At 46.7% G+C, this 19783-nt stretch overlaps 1 protein-coding gene across 1 annotated transcript in view; it reads right to left on the reverse strand.

Moving 5' to 3' along the window:
* LOC144167121 (uncharacterized) overlaps positions 1-19783 on the reverse strand; it is a 33671-nt gene that overhangs the window by 13258 nt on the left and 630 nt on the right. Inside the window, exons 2-4 of the mRNA XM_077696496.1 lie at positions 18188-18290; positions 16068-16209; positions 13852-13994 (exon numbers count right to left, since the gene is read on the reverse strand). Coding sequence (XP_077552622.1) covers positions 13852-13994; positions 16068-16209; positions 18188-18254 — 352 coding nt within the window. The 5' untranslated portion in view covers positions 18255-18290. The remainder of the gene's footprint in view (positions 1-13851; positions 13995-16067; positions 16210-18187; positions 18291-19783) is intronic.

The raw sequence follows: 19783 nt of genomic DNA on the forward strand, positions 1-19783 counted from the left end.
CTCGCAAGCGATGCAGTGCCGCTGATTTTACCGTTGGCTACAGCACTCCAGCTACTCAATACCAGCAACCGCGAAAAAGAAGCTTCGGCTGTCGGAACAGCGCCCCGAAATGCAAGAAAGGTACTTGAATTCCTCGAATGGATTAAACTAGCGGCGAAAACATTGATGTTTCTTCGCCGTGAATGAGGTTGCGCAACTTGGGTAAGTTCACGCACGAAGCAGCGGAGTCGAAACGATATTGTCGAAGTCGTCGAAGTCACTGGCTGGCGTTGCCCAATGTTGAGAGGAGCTTCGGCGCGGGACGCACACGTTCCCTCATCGTACTCAACTAATACATACACATCCATATCAATTCCACACACCCGACTGCCCCAAGTGCGGTCAGCTGGATACTCTGTATCACTCTCTTTGCGAATGTCCTGCTGACCCATATTCCCCACTCCCCTCCTCATTCCACTGGGAGCAGGCCCTGGGCAGCTCCGAGGAGTCCAGCCAAGTGCTGGTCACCTGCCGAGCTCTGGCGGTCGCGGCGGACCTCTGGTCCTCCGCCACGCCCCCTCGCTAACCCGGTTTTCTTTTCTTTTTAATAAAGTTTTGTTCTCTCTCTCTCTCTTTCGGCGCGGGTCTAAATGGACGTACGCCTCCCGCACTTTCGCATATTTTTTAACAATGCGGTAGAATCGCGCGTTCAGATCGCGTTTCGTGAGCTCGCACGGTGAGCTTACAACGTTGCTTTACTCGCATTCCGCTGGTGCATGCAAATCACTATGCTCGTGAAAGTTGTCAGTGAAAGTCTATGACGCTGCGAAGTTAACAGTTCTTCCGCCAGATAACCTCTCAATCGAAGGTCTACGCACGGCGCCACTGAGTTCATTTACAGCTTTTTTGGGCCTCGGTGTCCCCACGTAAAAGTATACGCCTCGAGCTTCGCGATCACTGCACCGCCTGCCGCCGCTTCTCCGCCGCCTTTAAGTGATGAGCGCTGGGGTGCTGATAAATGCAGATGCAGTGTTTTGGTTCTGTTTCGCTTCTTCTTCCCTTTCCGCGGCATACAAAAATTGTTATCGTCACGGCTGCAAGTAAATAGTACGCACAGGGCCCCTCAAAGAGCAGCTGCGCCTTGGTAGAGTGCTCGAGCGCTAACAAGGGCTATCCGGGACGCGGGTCTGCACGCGTCCTTCCCGCCCTTCCGGGCGTCGGCGACAGCAACGGCACATCATCACTGGCACGTCCGAATACTATGAATTCTATTGTTGCCATACAGGCATAATAAAGGCCAACTGCAACGACATTTTTAACCCCTAAATGCACGATTTTCTGGTAGAATTACTGGTAGCTTTCTGGTAGCAATTTGGAGGTCCAATATGCGTCACTTCATCGTAAACGAAGATCAAAAATTCCCGTTTCGAAACCGAAACTGGAGAAAGAAGGCCGGCCGGTCGCAAGTGATGTTACTCCCAGGAATTGACTGGGCGCAGCCGGCGGATTCTCCAACGGCTGCCGGCGAGAATAAGGCGCGCATTCAATGTGTTTCAGTGTCGTCCACTTCTACAAAAGCTTACAACATGCGCGAAAAGAGGTTGGGAAGTTCGTACAATCATTATTGCTTCGCTGTGAGCGGGTGAGACGCGCCTGTAGACGTGCGGTAAGAGGTAAACACAGGCATCGAGGGCCGTCGTGGCGAAGCTGGGTGCTAGGAAATAGGCACACGAAAGGCAGTGTAAAGCGCTACATGGGCGTTAGCCCAGCCAATATGACCTGAGCCGATCGAATCATCCTGCGTTTGTGAGACATAGAAAAAAACTTCCACCTCCCCTCGCGGGAACCCCTGTGTAGATGCGACGCATAGGCGGAGCGGCGAAGGGACCGCGTTTTATAGCGCGCATAACGTTGAGGGGACTGCGTAAGCCGGTCCCAGTCGATGACGACGTTGGCGTACTTGTAAAGCGGCGTGGACTCTAGGTGTTTGAGCCAAGCGTGGATGTTGCTTCGCCGGAGAACGGCACACCGGTTATATGCGCAGCGCGCCCGAAGGAGAGGAAACCGTGGAAGAGAGAGTACTGCACCTGCGCCGGCCCCAGCGCGTCTGCCGCGGCTATGACGCTAACGTGCCGCGGCTATGGCGCAACACAATCCAACACAACCCACTTTAATCCAATCCAAATCCAATGCAATCCAATCCAAGCCAATCTAATCCAAGCCAATCTAATCGAATCCAATCCAATGCCCCTCGCGAGAGAGTGTTCGCTATCGGAGAGGAGAGGGGGTGAGCGGCGGAGAGCGCAGCTGGCGCGGCGAGGAGAATGGGAGAGGGATGGACAACGCCGCCGCCGCCAACGACGACGACGCCGGAGGGACAAGGCGAGTGAATCAGATGCTCTGCATCTAAAAGAAAGCAACTTTGGGAGGAAAGCGCCGAAACATGCCGGCTAGCGTGCAAGAAGTCGGTTTTAACTCATATTATCAATGTTTAAATGCAGAATTTTATCATTTTTGTTTAGACGGACAGTTTTGTTCCTGTTAGCAGGGTTGCCGCGACATATCTTTAGATAATGATTCAAGGCAACGACAAAAGCCCTGTAGTGTCTTTCTGCGCTGGCGTCGTGAAACAGTGACCTTTGTCGAGACTCAATGCTGTCAAATGTGCCTCCCTCTCCTGTCTTTTTTTTTTCCTGACCGGTGAGAGAAGTGGTGCCAACAATGGCTAGACTTTATTTATTTTTTGGTGAAGTTGCTTGATCTGAATAGATTCCGTGCAGTGCGGCGCGTGCTGTACTTGGTCGCGCCCCGAGCGGCCGCGATAACCCTGACAACAGCGTATCGCCTCGCGCCGGCCGCTATCGTGCAGTGCGCCGCACAGCTATCTGGCAAACCCGTTCGCGCCCCGACCGGCAGCGACCATAGAGTTTCTTAGTAAGTATACTAGAAAGGAAACTGGGCCTGGGAATCCATGTCGTCGTGGGGGTTATGAAAAGACCCCCGCTTTTTACTTGCGCTTGGCCTGTCAATTGGATTCCTAAGCGGTTTGGGGGATTTTCTTTCTTCACTACGCATTAACACGTCTACGAAATACGAGGATGCCAAAATCCTGCCTTCTCTGTGGTAGCCGTGTTCGGCGAAACAGCAGGCAGTTCGTAATCGTACCCGAGGTTCGTCATGCTGCAGTCGAAGTACGTATGACTGAGCGGGTAATATGCGGCCGAGAAATTTGTTGCTGACGAAAAAAAGAAACAAAACATACTTCAACGAAGACAAGATACGACAGACACGAGCGCCTGCGGCCGTCCATATCTTGTATTCGCCCACGGGCCACGACTACTTAACGCCTCGTTTGCTTTTTTCTTCAAGTATCAACCAACTCGCTCAGCAGCAAGTTTTGTTAAACTGCAGCTGAAAATCGCTGCACCGGTTCGCTACGAAGACGACATTTTCGCAGGCACGCTCAAAAACCTTTCCAAGCTTTTCAAACAACTGATTGTTTGAAATAAAGGTAAAATTAATAAAATAAGTGTCTTCAATAAGTTTCCCACAAAGTAATAACCGCCAGCTTCGTCTGAAAAACAGTAGGCACAACCGTCCCGGCAAAGAATACGCTTTACATCCTTTTTCCTTAGTTTTAAAGCAGCCTATTTTTTTTTCCACTTACATAATTGCACACTCTTCGCGTTTTCGTGGCCTTTTGTTTAAATTTGCGGTCACTAGGACGTTTCAATCCATGCCAATGATGAAACAAAGGCGAGCGCATGACATAATGGCGGTCCACGACGACACAGACGGCCTTGATGTGAACCGCATGGACGCTAGCGCCAGATTCCTCTCTAGTGTGTACTTTAAGAAACTGGCCGCGACAACAGCATATCGTATCGCGTCGGCCGTTCGTGGAGCCGGCCGGTCGCGATCTTGCAGTGCGCGCCACACAGCCGCCGTACTCGTTCGCGCGCCGACACACCGACCAGCCGCTCCAACAACGTACCATCTTAATCACAGTTGGGGGGAATGCGGGTGGTGGTGGTGGTGAAATATATCCACCACCATTAATTAAAGGAGCCATGAAGAGAAAACACAAGTTTGGTTCATTCAAAAGATTGCCTCGTTAGAATCATACTGACACCACTTTTAACGTAAACTTCGCTCAAATAAGCTACATAATTAGGAAAAACGGGAATGGTCATGCGACCCACCAGCTCATTTCCAGCAACAGAACCTGTGATGTCACATGGGCTAAGCTCTGCGATTGGCGGAGGCTGGCAGAAGCAGACGCAAATTAGGTAGAGCTTACAAACTAGACGAACGAGCGATTTGCGCTTGAATTTAGGGCACATTCTTTACAAAGCAATAGGAATGATGGGACAAACAGTGGAAGTTACGAAAGCACATGTAAACATAGAAGTACTGATGCGTTCTGCTGTTCGTACTGCGCACAGCATGCTTTGGTTTAGCTGCACATCACTACGGGGCTTGGGGTTGTCTCAGACGACACTGGCCGATTGACGCAAGCAACGGTGTCTTACGTGACCCCATTTGTCGAGCGAGCACTGTTTCAGGGAACGAATATTTTCTCCCAGAACAAAAACAAGCCAGGTTTAAATGCGGGCAAAAACAAACCAAACGCTTGCCACGGTATGGTGGCGCCATCTAGGTTACAGAACGTAAAGAAACGCGGGAACAAAGTATTAACTCTATGGAACAAACCAACACCGCTACAGGGTGGAGACAACCTTTGAACGGTCCCGTGCCGCCGCAATTGGGCCAACGGGCTCAACGCGTTATTCTTTTCGTTTCCCACGAGACCTAGCAACGCGAAACAGACAATATGATTCAAACTTCTTCAGTAAACCGCGTTGCGGCGATAATTTTAGCGCGGTTTTGACACAATGACTTGCTTCGGCGGCGAGCGAGCAACCGAACATGGCGGCGCCAGCGTTACGTGTCTCTACCCTGTACGGCGGATGCGTGAATGAAGGTACTCTAGGCTGCAGAGCGGTCGGTTCCCGTGATGTCACTTGGGACCACGAAAACGCACGATTGAGCGGGAAAATCAAAATTTTAACCTAAATTGTTTAATTTCTCAGTGAATAAAGCACCGTTTGTATCCGGACAAGCGCTGGGGGCACTATAAAACACGAAATCTTTCGAATAAAACCAACTTGCATTTTCTCTTCATGGCTCCTTTAAGTAAAAATTGTGGAGGCAAATTTCGCGCATTACAAAAACATCCCCCTCGCGAGGGGCACGATCAAATGCAGACCATTTTCGCGGGGGGCGTGCCTGCAAGTCGTATGGATTACGTATTGGTTGTTGTTGTTGTAATTGTTGTCTTCCAGCGTAGACTTTGTCGATGAAGTCGATGGTGAAACGAGCCATGAACCCCCTGCCGCGGCTATGACGCAACGTGGAGGGGCTATGACGCAACGTGGCGCGGCTATGACGCAACACAATCCACTTTAATCCAATCCAACCCAAATCCAAACCAATCCAATCGAATCCAATCCAATGCCGCTCGCGAGAGAGTGTTATAGCGCCGAAATCGCGCCCCCACACGAACGCGTGATGTTGACGTCACGATCACGTCACAGATGTTAGCGACCGGAGCGCGCGCGAACGACATATGTGGTTTAAACGCGAACCGACCTCGGCGAGAGAGCGCGATGCGAGCGCGCACACCTGCTCTTACTAGCGAACCGACTGTTGCTCAGCGCGAACCCAACGCGGCGAGAGAGGGTGTTGCGCATGTCCCCACCTATTGTGCGCCCGAACCGAACGCGGCGAGAGAGCGTGTTGCGAGCGGAGAGAAGGCGAGGAGGACGCGGGGGAGAGGGCGCACCTGTGCCCGACGGTTGAATGAGTCAAGGATATAAGGCGCGTGCGTAACCTTCCATTCTGTGTCGGCTTTGTGGCACAGTCGGTAGAGCACCATGTACCTTGCGTTCCGCCCGCAGAGTCGTGGGATCGAAACCTGGCGTCGGTAAGAATTATTTCTTTATATAGTGTAGGGGGAGCGATGCGGACTACGGACGTCAACGCGGGTGACATCGTGAGTTACTGAAATGCTCTGCATTTAAAACATTTATGAAGACTTTATATGGAGCGCGTGCCATTCCATGCGCGGGAGCCGCCTGCCGGCGTTCCGTGTAACTTCGCGCGCATGCGCAGTTCGTTTGCAACGAAGGTATGTGTTCATCTCGCGCAACACGTCACCAAGATGCCGGCTTGTCGTCTGCTATGACGATTGACGTCTGCTCCCCGCTTTTTGCTTGCGTGAGCCGAGCATGCCGTTGCGTTGTGAAACTATTTCTAGGAGGCTGCGCTGAACTATTCGCTAGTTTCACCGCACCCCAATGTGATCAAGGTAGTACCGTCTCGCACAGGCCGTATTCGCGGATCGCGCGCTCTTTGAGTAGACCGAGAGCCGCCTGCGGCCGTCGCAACCACGAAAAAGCCGATGTGCAACTGTCGCACTCGCTCGCCGACGGCGTATCGTCTCACGTCGACCGTACCCGGCCCTTTTCGAATTGGCTCTTTTTGCCTCCGCAACCCAGAGCTCCTCCAGCTTCTTGCATTTCGAAAACGTGTGAAAGGAATTATTAATGAAGAGGCACGAACTACCCTGCGCACTCTCGTCACGCCGCACATGAAGGGCTGCTGAAGAGAGGCGACGGCAGCACGGGAGTCCTGAGTCTAACGTCACATCCGGATGTTCACCGCAGTGGGGGCAGTTGTGGCGACACTCCGCTAGGTGCACCGTCGGCTGAAGTGGCGCGTTTTCAAACGGTCTTAATAAAATCGAGGGTTGGACGGAAACCCGTCTGGTCAGGCAAACATATAAGAACGCATAAGACACAGAAAAATGTGTCTTCTAATGCTCTCGCTGAGCACGCAGAAGCAACTCACCATGACACAGTTTGGACCAATGCAAACATAATCGGAAAAGAGAAGAATTGCACCTCTCGGCTTTATCTTGAATCCCTGACAATCCATACCACGGAGCATACACTTAATCGCAATGACGGCAACTTCCCCCACGTGTACGCACGTTGCCTACGTCACATCTTGAAGCAAACTTAACCGGATCACTTCGCCCCCACTTTTCATTGTGAACAAGACACCCGTACGGGAGTCGAAACGTCTTTTTTGGATTTTAAATATCCTTGGTCGGTTTCGGTCTTAATAAAGATACTGCGCGCGCGTGGAGCATGAAATTAGGTCACAAGAGACTTTAGTGGTGGACACCACAGGTGGATGCAGAATTTTGGGAAGGTCAATTTTCGTGGCAGTTGGCCTTTAAGAGGTTGGTTTCGTTTTGCAGTGCGGGCAACGAATGCGGCTTTGTTTCGAATATATACGGCGCAGAAAAATATCTTTCGAAGATGTGATTTCTCAACACCTATCCAACTTAAGGCTTTTATGAGGATATAAGCCACGAAAAAATTTCAAGGATATTACAATGCTCAGCGTAGCCATAAAATATGTACCCACTCACGCTTTCTAGCAAGAACCAAGGAAAGTTACCAAATCCACGGAAAAATAAATTGTCTGCAAGTCGAAAAGAAACGTAATAGGGACCGGACGTCCAAGTTTTCCGGGTGAGCGAAGCACCAGCCGCGGCAGACCCGGGCAACTCTGAGTCGGTCCCGGCGCGTCGACCGGCTACAGCGCCTGTGAATGCACTTTCGCAAAAATGTGTGTCATAACGTGATTTGCGCGCACATCAACTACATACTGCAATGAAGTCATGAAGAAATGTAGAAGGGGTAAGCCTCCAAAGGAGACGGGGCGCTGATAGAATGCTGCCACTTTGCTGCCGCTTTGCTGCCGAGCCGTAAGTTGGCACCATTATGAAGCGTACGTTCACAGCTTTGCATTCTGCCGCATATTCTTCTGCTCTTTTCTTTCTTCTGCAGATGCGAAGCGGTGATTACTGCATCTTGAAAAACTCACACTAAGCAAGCGGATTACATGATGTTGGGATGCACGAGCAGCTTGTTGTGGACTGGTTAACAGGCTGGTTAGCAGGCGGTAAATACACATGGGTTCGCGTTAAATTTGTTAACAACGAGGGCAGCAAAACAGATAACAGTGTCATTTACCACCCAGCGGTTCGGCTTTTCGTTATCTAATATATGAAGTGCTTGTATTGCCGTATTAAATACATGTCCACATATGGGGTGGACGCCTAAGGCTTTATCGTTCCGAAATGCTTCGTCGGCTTTCGGACAACGTAAAATCATCGTCTCTTCTTGCAAAAGAAACTATGAAATGGTTGTCTAATCAACGGAAAAGCCGACAAAAAAACAGATATGACTTCCAGCAATAAAAGTTGCAAATACAGTACAATCTCGATAAACGGAAATCGCTTAAACGGAATTACCGCTTAAACGGAACAGTAGCCAGTAAGTTGGTTGGTTTTGCATTCAGGTAACGTAAAAAAACTCGCCATAATCGGAATTAAACTTTGCACGTCACCGTTTAAACGGAACCAGAAATGGAACTTCTTGTGAAACCATTTGGCATGAGAATCTGCTTTTTACGGTTCCGGTTGTTTCGTGATTGTTTTTTTCTCCTCCCTCCTCGTAAGCCTCGTCTCGTTAGTGGTCAGCCGTGTTAGCGCAACGAATGCAACATCGCAGTTCTTGTTCCAGTCGTATGGTCTCGATTTAAGACGCCGAGATTACGGGGCCCTGCTCCTATTGCCTCGTTCGTGCCATCGTGGTGCTATTCGCGCTTCATTACCGCGTTGCCGTCTTCTACATTCGGTGGCTCGTAAGCACTCGCGAAGTTGAGGCCTCTAGCATCCGTGAAGATGCCGTTGCAAGGACTCAAACGAACATATTTGATGCATTTGATGCTCAGGGACTCATTGTTGCCAAATTAACTTTGTGAGTGCTGTGCCTAAACCTCTTTTAGTTTTTATGCTTTCTGAAAAACTATCAGCTGCATTCACCTTCTGATGCTTCGAGTTCAATGAAATGGTATTGATAGTGTGTACGCACATAATTTTTTCGGTCCCTTGAAGTTCCGTTTATCGAGAGTGTACTGTATATGAACGCAGGACGAAATTCGTGTTCGGGTAGAGGGAGCCGGAAACCTTTACCTCATACGTTGGGATTGCGGTCACATCGGGCAAGTGAAGAGTGTACCCAGCGAACTAGATTTTTTCCCGTGCTTTATTGGCAAAGGTGTTGACGGTAATAACAGCGCTGCTACCTCTTTTTAACAGAGGTACCCGCCGGACCGGTTAGGGCACATAGAAAAAAGAGCACCCAATATGAATATTCTGTAATTACATACTCCGGTATGCCTACGTTAGGTTCTCTGCTTACCCCTACACCCGCCTCCTCCCCGCACAATGGAGTTTCTTTCATAGCCTTCACGTGAAGAGTTTTTTTTTTCGGGGCGTGCTTTTTTTTACAGCTGACGCGATGGACTACACCTGGAAGCCCAGAAAGTTTCTTGGCGGAGGGTGCAACATAGGCCTAAAGCTACCCATTTTTTCGTACCCGTAAGGATAGAAAGGGGGATATTATCTGTCTTGCATTGCTGTAGCATAACCGAACGAGGATACACAAAAAGCAGATGGCACGTTGTGCCTGATAAACCTTGCAATATTTTGTTGATGCTATGACTGAAGTCATAAATTCATATTCGGCATTGAATTTCCATCTATTCCTGGAGGCTTTGTAATCCATCGGAAGTTCCACTTATTGACGTCAGCGCTTCAGCTATAAGCAAGCAAAGGCGAACGGTTACATGTATGGAGTATCACATTCGGATAAAGACAAGGTGGTCTAGTTTTTAGTTCTGAGATCCCAAGTGTACTCACCTGGATGGAGTACCCCGCGCGGAAACATCGCCCAACGTGATATATTTGGAAGCAAAACCTCCTCTTTTGAGGCGTTTAAAAATATAAATTACGTTTTATTTTGTTGTAAAACATGCAAATCTTGAGAAAGTTGTGCCCGCAGGCAGGCAGGCTTTGCTAGCGTTTCTCTTCTGGTCGTCGCGCCCATACGGACTTTATTTGCCTTCCAACACGTGAATTGAACCAATGAAATCATTCTTCATTCACCTTCGCTGTGTGGCACAATTACATCAAAATCGCACACTTCATTTTAAACCGAAAGGGGCGACTAATATGCTAGATTCGCGCTCCAAAAACAGGAGCGCGTCCCAGCCACAAGCGGGCTGCTGTGAGGGGACCGACACAGTGTTACACATGTCTGGCGGCGGTGGCGCTTGATGTCGTGGGCTCCGTGTCACCCTCTCGGCGCTGTCCAGTGCCTATAGCTCGTATGGGAATGAAAAACGTAGTGCAGCTTCAGAAATGCTAGAGTCGTTTGTCTGAACTAAAGCCAGCTAGGACTCACCAGACCTATAAGATGCGAAATGCACTGCTATTTCATAAATTAAGGCGGGGGGAGGTAGGAGGACGTTTAATTATCGTTCTCTACGAATGCGAGACGAAATAAAGGAATTAACGTTTTAGTCGTTACACACACAAGCTGCGCGTTCACTTTCCCTTTGTTTATGGACTTCAACGAAAAACGCATCATTCGGCGGACACATTTTTTCAAGTGTACAGGGCACGGGGTTCTCAATCATTACAAAGTGTCGTTGGAAAAGTGTCGTGTCTGATAAGGCCGCCTGATCTCAGTTTGGGCTGCATGCTGCAGGATTCATGTCGAAACGTGACGGTGCAGAAGCATACAGTTGCGGAGGCGGATTAGTCTGAAGGCCCGTCTCCGCGATGCTCGCAGAGGATATACGCAGAAGATTAGGTTTGCGGGAGCTCACCTCACGACAAGACGAGCCAGTATTACATTTTATGTCCCCGAGTATAATTTTGCATTATCCATCGTACTTATTTCGTAGAATGTTCGTGAAATATATGTCACGCTGGCTTGTCAACGGTAGTAATCAATATCTCGATTATGATATTGGCAAGCGTAACTGGCGCGCTGTCAGGTATGAGTGCTCCACTAGATTATGCAAGCGCATAAAACCTAATCGTAGTGTACAGTCTTAGCATGACCATATGTGGAATCGATATTAATGGAGGCACTGTTAGTAAATTTAGGGCAGCGTAATTACAATCAGCTCTATGCATGCTTCGGTGTTGCGACGTCGGCCTGTGGCACACAGTCGCCGCTTACACAGACCGAATGTACCACGCTGAGATCGCGTCAGAAGCGTTTACACGTTCGTAAATACACCACATCTGCGAAGAAAGTCACAGCGCTACACTAATATGTATTTCCGACGCATACAAACGGTAAATCTCACTCGTGAACTCGCCGGAAAAGCAGCGGCGACAGTGGGGACCGGTAGGGATCCTCCCCCGGCTGCTTTCGAAACGGGCCGCTAGGCGGTTTCACTGGCACATCTACTGGCAGCTCATGAGGCGTATATCTTACACCGGGGATAGAAGTCAGGGATTGTTTGTTGTTCTTTTCTTTGTCCAGTGTCTGTTTATTGTGGTGTGAGCATTGTACTATCTGTGATATTTCGATGGTGAATAGGTTTACCAGCGGAGCTTTTTTCTTCCTGTCTTCTTCCTTTCACTGTCCGTGGGGACCGTTAACGCGCAATTCCACTTGGCGAAGTGGAGAGGGGGTAATGCTGCGCCAGGAAGCGTGAGGGCAACCGGACGGAAGCACTGGGCCCCTGAGCAGGTGTTGTGAGTGCGGGCCTCAAAAAGATAACGCTTCCCGTGTTCCCAATCGAACCTGGGTCCCTCCCTTTAGAAAGCGTTGTCCATCCAATTGCGCTTGATCTCATTCGGGGCCCACAGCATTTCTTTTAGGTTCGTAGCGCGGATGTTGGCTTCCCACTTTAGCTGAGTTGAAGTTCGAACTTTCGCAGTTCGTATTTTGGACTTTATGAGGGTGGATTATGTGCTTTGATTTCACACAGATTTCATGTTGAAAGCTTTTTGTTAGCATCTGTTTTTTAGAAACAGGCAGACCTCAAAAAGCAAAGTTTAATCGATTACCTCGGTTGTTTCCAGAGTTCTCGAATCTCAATTTTCAAGTTAGCAAAATTTTTTCGACTATATAAACAGAAACTTTTATCTATAGCTAACTACAAATATAGCAAAATATACCTAAAGTTCGACAACCAAGGTAATGATATTAGCTGCACGTACACTTGTACCTTTGATCGGCAAATGTTGGCTGTTGCTTGTCTGAGGTCTGAGGGATGAAGTAAAACTTCTAACATACGGTACCTCAGATCCTTGCTACCACAACTAAATATAACGAGAGGTTTTGTTCTCTGTAGCTATTAAGCGAACAAACAGTACATAAAAAACGGAGAAATTGAACGCTATCTTTTGTTTCGTTTTTGTGTTACAGTGCCTAGAACCGCATTTTTGGGGGGTGCTCCTAAACCTCAAAGCACGCAGTAGGGCACGTTACAATCGTCATCGCTCCTTTCGAATGGTGGATCGCTCTAAAAATTTTGTGGTGCGAAACATTTAATTTTTTCATAATGATTCTTTTAACTCTTTCATAATAACAACATAACGGTTTTTATACACGACACCGCCAACTCAGGACCCTGTGCCGGGTTATGCAGCCTTCTGTGTTAACACATTCATCAAATGGGAGAGCAGCCTTCAGCACGCATGCTGCCAACCGGCTAGCAGTATGCCACCAAACACCTATAATAAGATTTTGAAGGTACGTTGCGCTTGCTGTGAACACAGAGACTCGCACGGGAAAAAAAACGTAGGCTTTCACGGGAAGACGGCGCCGTCTTCTCGCGAAAGTCTGCGTTTTTTTCCCCGTGCAAGTCTCTGTGTTCACAGCAAGCGCAACGTACCTTCAAAACCATGTTACATCAACTAGCCCGACACCAAGCTTTACTGAACCTCTAATTAAAAAATAAAAAGTCAGGACGCCAGCTGCCAATTACAAAGAGTTAACGCTTTGTACCCGTAGCGGATGCATTGTAACAAAAACAAAGGAAAAAAATTTGTTTTATTACATGTCGATAAACGCTCTCGCAGAGCACTTTGATATCACGTCGCTCACTATCAACTTGGCAATGCCTGTGGCAGTGCAAAGGAAAACACTTTTTCCGGCTACAATGTAGAATCAATCCGCATAGAGACGTTGGAGCTCACGCTTACAGCAACGGCGGAAATCTACAGTTAGGAGCACTCGACGTGCCCGGTCTGTGCTATAATCCGTACCGAAGGTTCACATTTTTTATTTGTTTCGTTCGGACCAGGCTGCTGTAGCAGCGTTGAAGCGAGAAAATTTACAAAGTTTGCGGTGAGTAATCACGCCTTTCATTGGTAAATATGCATTCAAATTAGCAGGTTTTCTGTCATAGTATTTCAATTGAAACACAAGCTGCCGTGGAACGGGGTGTTAACTCTACCGGAGCTTTTGGGGACGGAACTCAGGGCGCAGTGCTTATAGTGGTAGTGACAGAGACGTCATAACGTGCAGTGAGAGCACCGTGTGGGTTACAGGAGGTAACTAATCCAGTACATTTCCATGTAATCATTATGCAGCCGACACCTATCGGGTATTTAAATGTTGGAGTAAATATCAGGCTGTGATTAAACGCAAGATCTCTGCCAATTTCGATTAAACAGTAGTGCACTCCCTCTTAAGAGCTAGCCATAGGTTACTCAGGGAAATTGAACTGTTTTCTCATGGACCTAGGCTGGCGCACATGCAAACACCCTAACAAAGATTCCCACTTTAAAGGGCCACACTTTCTGTTTTTTTCTTTTGCATTGTAAAAAATGGAAACAACTTCTCCTTCAGCCGCCAGAACCGGAGCGTTGCTTCTGCCCTCAAAGTTCATATTTTGATTTAAATGTTCATTTTTATTACTAACCATTCAGGAGGCTTGCGTTGTTTGCACACAGAAGTGCCGTCGCCGATGACACAGCATCCTCAAGATAAATAAGCGTCTGGTTCTCTAACAAAGAGCAATGCTGAACTTTGTGCTGATGCCTGCAGGCTGAGGCGCGGTCACCCCTGAAATTGAGCAACCGGTTGGGTGAGCGGATAGTTTTATTTAGTTGCTTAATTATTTGTCACGTTATGTTTCAACATTAGGTTCTTGAATTAGCAGCGATAGCTACACAGATGCTACCATTGCAAGTATCCTTCCAATACAGCCCTGACGGCAGGATGCCTTAGAAAGGCTTCAGAGGCTTCACTCCAGCAATGCCAAATTTATGTGTCAAAGCATTCTTTTGAAAGAACAACGTAATAAAATAAAAACACAAACGAGAGTTTTCCGTCCTTGAAAAGAGTGCGTGAAAAACATACAGAATGTAGGATTGCAAACTTTACACACAGAATGGAGTCTCTGTATCACTGAACAATATCAGCAGACGGCATGCTGTTTGCGCTGGAGAAACTGGGAAAAAAATTAATTAATTTTCAGCTACCTCAAAGACATCATTTGGTGGGATTTTACATAACAAATTGTTACAATGTTACATCATTACATCTAATTTTACATTATTGGTGAATGATTACATGAATGTTACATGATGACCATGTTGCAGTGTAACTTGAGGAGTTGTTACATAGCTCCCGTAGAGTTAACTCTGAAGGGCTCTTTAAAACTCTTAGTGTTATAAAGCATTTTTTTTGGAGGGATACGTACTGAATGTTGGCTTGTGCGTCTATTTGAACCCTTTTATTGCACAGCGCAGAAACAGTTATTCTCCCCAATAGCGCCACATTCATAGATTATGGAAAGGTCTGCGTGCGAGGCTCATTGGTGACATTACCCAGCTGGGGATCTACGGGTGAAGCTAGTTGACTTTTCGGTTCATTCCTTTTATACTTTTATTGAGTGTTGGCGGGCTTAATCCATCTGACGGCAGCATGCAATGGCGATACTAAAACCAAATAACAATATTTTCACTTCAGGGAAGACTGTACTACTGCTCCACACAGGTAGCTAAACATCTGTTGTTTTTTCAATGTAGGTATTATCTCGGGTTATTTTCAATATAATTCCTTAGAAGCAACGCAGCCTATTGAAGTCAGTACTCCCGAGAATCGCTAATTACTTTGTTACTTGGTTGCGCTGCGTCAATGTTGCTTTCCTCGGCATAACTGCCCTTATAAGTGCTTTTCTTTATTAAAATTCATTTTTCAGTCACGACAGCATCTCAGGCATTCTTCTGGCGGTGCTTTCTCTAGGACATGGTCTTTATATTTCCGATTTGGTCGAAATGAAGGAACACAGCCAGGAGGAGATCGAATATTGCAGGGTTGTGGTTAAAATAACTATTTGCAAGAATATGAAGAATGTGGGTGCGAGAACAGTGTTATGTCGGAGACCTAAAAGTGTTTAATTGACGCAAGAGCTTCCTGCTTTGAGGAATTTAGGCTTGTGCAAGTGAGGGTGTCTTGTGCCAAAGAAGTTTCATTTTAGCAAAACCCATTGGTTGTCTAAACAACTATTGCGGCTGTATAGGTACACGTGTTTTCACGTGGAAAAAATGTGGTGCCACGGAGGCGAAGTTTCTATACTATTTCTAATAACTGTATTAAAGTAAAGGTGGGCGCACAGTGAACCATTGTAAACGGAAGACTTACGCGCGGTTATTTTGTACTACGTAACTTCAAAACATTTTACCGATATATTTTATTTTTCTTTAAATGCACTGACGATTGTTGAGGCTTCATAAATTAGCTTGCACAACGACAACTGGCTACATTTTTGTTACTCTTGATCATGGCATGACAGTCCTCTAGAAATCTCATGCCTCTCCTGGCACCATACGAATACTGCACTCAAGTGACTCTTCCTTTTGTTGTTTCAATTATTTCGTGGTATTTTGGCTAGTTCCTCTAACTGCCCCAGGCTTTGCACTTTCTTTGGGAAGGTAACCTATACGCAAATGGTTTCGTCCCTCTTCAAAGATTCCGCTGTCAAGACAAAGCCACTTCACTATACATGCACCCAGGGTGTTCATAAGGAAGCGTGTTCTGCCTCCGTCTCTTGCGATTTTGCTATAGTTGTTCATAAAGCAAGTATATTAGCAAAGAATACAAAAAGGGTTGAAAGAAAAGAAACAAACTTACGTGCACATTTCTTCATGTGATAGCGAAAACTGTTTACGTTTGGCTGAAGGCGTTTCCAGTTTTTCCAAAAAGTCGGCTACGCCCCGCACGATGCAATTCGCCACTTGTGTGTTTTCGCACGGCTGTTCTGGGCTTGCCGCATCTAGATTGCCAAGAAAAAAAAACCGGGAGTTTTCAATGAAGTAATCTTTATGTCTGGTGGTTTATATTTTGTATCCGCGAATTTAGTTCAAAAGTGCACTACAGTGAACTAAATTTTGAAAATAGGTGTGAATAAAATATTTCTGCTTTAAAGTTTCCAGTTGTTGTCAGGTGCCCGCACACATGACGCGGCATATACGGCACATAATGTTTTTATATAAATTGTACCGGAAAATATGTAATCTGCCCTCAGTGCGAACTGCTGAAAGCATGTGAAATCTCACCACGACTGCATGCTGCGATGTCCCAGGTAGCAGTTTCACTTATTGTATACTGTTCTGAGTGAAACAAATCTTTGTCTTGTACCCAATATTTTCGAATAAGTTCTCACATCTGTATGAACAAACTGTTGTCAAAATATTAAGTGCAGAGCCCTTTAGGGGCCCGCCTTGTCGCCGTAGCTCATGCGCGGTCACGCATTCCAGCCACAGCAGTCACGCGGCATCACGCACCCAAACAGATGTTTCGAAAAGATACCCGCTTGTCCCTCGATTGACCCTTCTGGCCGAAAATTCATAGGATACTTGAATAAGAGGTTTCTATATGCAGAACCATTCGAAACTAACTCCTGGAACCGCTGGAACATGTCATACATGTGCCCGTTATGTAGCGAAAATAAAACTGCAGGTACATTTGACGCAAAATATAACTCACCGGCAGCCTCCGCGTCCATTTGGTTATAAGTGCACATTGGGTTGATTTTTATTAAAAGTCGCCGCCGAATAAAAAAAACGACGCATTAAAAACGACACAGAATGCCTCCAGCACGTGTGAGATGAAGTCAAGCTCGAGAAGAACAGAACCCCAGCTCGCGCTCTTTTATGCAGAACAAGAAACTAAACATAAATAAAAGGATGCGAGCTATATATGCCAGAGGAAGGCGGGCGAGCACTGCGAAGGCGGGAAAATTTAATTGCACTGAAGAAACCTTTGATCAATTCGTAAAGACAGGAGAGAGGCAGAGAGGTGAAGACCACGAGGCGTGGTAGCAAAGAGCGCGGAACAGCCCCACAGCCCCTCTGGCCAGTGAAAGCTCTGTACTTGTGACAGCTGTCAAGTTCAATGTAGCTGCATTACTTCTTTTAGTTTAATTTGCCTGAGAAAAGAATCTAACGAGGCATACTTATGTCATGGCAACTATAACAGAAAACAACCTGTAGTAAATTGAGGTTTCATAGGGAAAAAACAATGAATAAAGAGAAAGTTCTTTATGCACCGAGGCATTTTTTTAAATTACAGCTGATATGTTTCCAATGCCGCGCAGCAGAACTATAGCTCTCCTATTGTCTGACACATTTTGGTGTTGCTCTTCAATGACCATTTTTACTGCTTTTTGTACGTTTATGCACCGAGGCATTTTTTAAATTACAGGTGATATGTTTCCTATGCCGCGCAGCAGAACTATAGCTCTCCTATTGTATGACACATTTTGGTATCGCTTTTCAATGACCATTTTTACTGCTTTTTGTACGTTTATGCACCGAGGCATTTTTTAAATTACAGGTGATATGTTTCCTATGCCGCGCAGCAGAACTATAGCTCTCCTATTGTATGACACATTTTGGTCTCGCTTTTGAATGACCGTTTTTACTGCTTTTTCTATGTGTTCTTTTTTCCATCTCCCTTCTTATTCTTGTAATGTGTCGTATTTGTATAGAGTGATGCTATCAGCCGGACATAATATTTATGGTCCACTCTAATTTGAAAACATGCGACAAGGTAAGGTTGTTTGAATGACGTCATGCCTTCGGGCCTGAGGGGTGTCTTCCCAAAGAATGCCAGCTGAGAAACAAATAACCAGTGGGCTGGGCAGCAGCGTTAATTGCGCAAGCAATCTAGAGAATAATACAATGTTTCATGTCATGCATGTGTCAAAAAAAGGCTATTTATAACGACCATTTGTAAACAGTATAGCGTACCTGATTCGTTGAAGGCGATCTGCAGGAGCGTAAGTAGGAAGGCTGAGGAAACGTGAATTCTTTTCATTTCGGTTGCCAATTATTTCAGGCAGTCGAAGCGCTCCTGTGCACAGACATTGTACTGTTACCAGCCGTCTACGTGGTTGTACATGCGTTAAAAAAACCCTCATAGTGGTAAGAGGATCGGAATTTGGGCGAGTTGGTATTGGTTGAACATCTTCAAAAAACAGGATTTGGGTTGTGGTACTTACGTGGTGATGTGGTCTCAATAAAATTAGTTGTGAGTACAGCGTCGTCCTAACTTTTTCTTCCGCTGGTGTCTGTTTTTTACGCTATTTCTTGAAGATTTTTGGTAGAACTGTGGTTTTAATGTATTGTCTATATCGGCTGATTATTACTACAAAATCTGTACCACTGCTACACCTATAAATATTCATCGCGTTGCAAGTGACCTTCAGCCCCCGGTGAGCAAGCTGTGTCTTACTGCTTCACTCGTTCGGAGCTTTGGTGCTACGGCGTCATTTACTAGGCAAAGGGAAAACGGCGGCTTCACCAGCGTTTTATCGCTCAGCGCTGGCTAGGCCAACCTCTGCGTGCCCTTCGGCGCAACCGAACCACGTGACCACAGGATAGTGTAGTGGCTGCTTCGCCGGCGCTTCGTAGCGCAGTCTAGCCATCGGTGGCGCGCCGGCTTGGCCGTCTTAGCATGGCGTTCAGCGCAACCGAAAGGACGAATCCCGTCATTCCTTTGATAGAGCTACGAGCACGATGCAAAATCTCAAGCAAAGGAAAATTTTCATGAAACCATGCGTACGTAGACCTTGCCTTCACTCGTGATAATAAGCTTTAAAGAAGCTTAACCTGAGCCATTTTTTGTTAAATTTCCGGAGTTAAATTTCACAGATGGCTGAGAGTCGGTTGAGTAAACATTTTTTCCAGGGGTTGGGAGTTGCGTCTTCCCGCAAACAAACCTCTTGGGATTAAAGTGAGGCGCCAATGCTGGAACGTCCCGGGATTGTTAAATCACAGAAAACCGTGTTCGACCATTACACTAAATCACCGGATATGATTTATATAAAGGGATTGCGTTTAATGGTGAACACGAGAAAAGCGGAGCACACCAAGGAATAAAATGAACCATTTCAGCTTAAGTAAGGGCTGTTTCCTGATGAACCACGTATCGGGAACAATCGGTGCGCAGATATTAAAAATAACTGAGCAGTATTCATATTTTTGGCAAAAAGCATCACAAACATCTGCCAAAGTGTTACGAAATTTTATGGCCGGCACCCACGGTACCCAGATCGCTCCAGAGTTTAAACGCAGGGCGTTAAAACAAAACCTAAGAAAAAACACACAGAGTAGCCGATTTTAAATCTGGGGGCAGGGCTGCCGCAAGGCAAAGGATAAGCAATATTATTCTTGAAATCGTAGTGTATATAAAAAAAGCGTTCGGCATAATAGTTTTTCTTAGACAGAACTTTTTCATTCGGTGCTCTAAAGCATCCAGGCGTATAAAGATCAATGGGCTATGAAAGAAAACGGTAATTAAAAGTGCCAAAAGAGAGCCGTTCTTTCTTTTCGGACACCCACTCG

The sequence above is a fragment of the Haemaphysalis longicornis genome, unplaced genomic scaffold (genome assembly GCF_048455015.1).
Source record: "Haemaphysalis longicornis isolate Haplotype H1 unplaced genomic scaffold, Haemaphysalis longicornis Haplotype H1 scaffold_2, whole genome shotgun sequence".
Lineage (NCBI taxonomy): Eukaryota > Metazoa > Arthropoda > Arachnida > Ixodida > Ixodidae > Haemaphysalis > Haemaphysalis longicornis.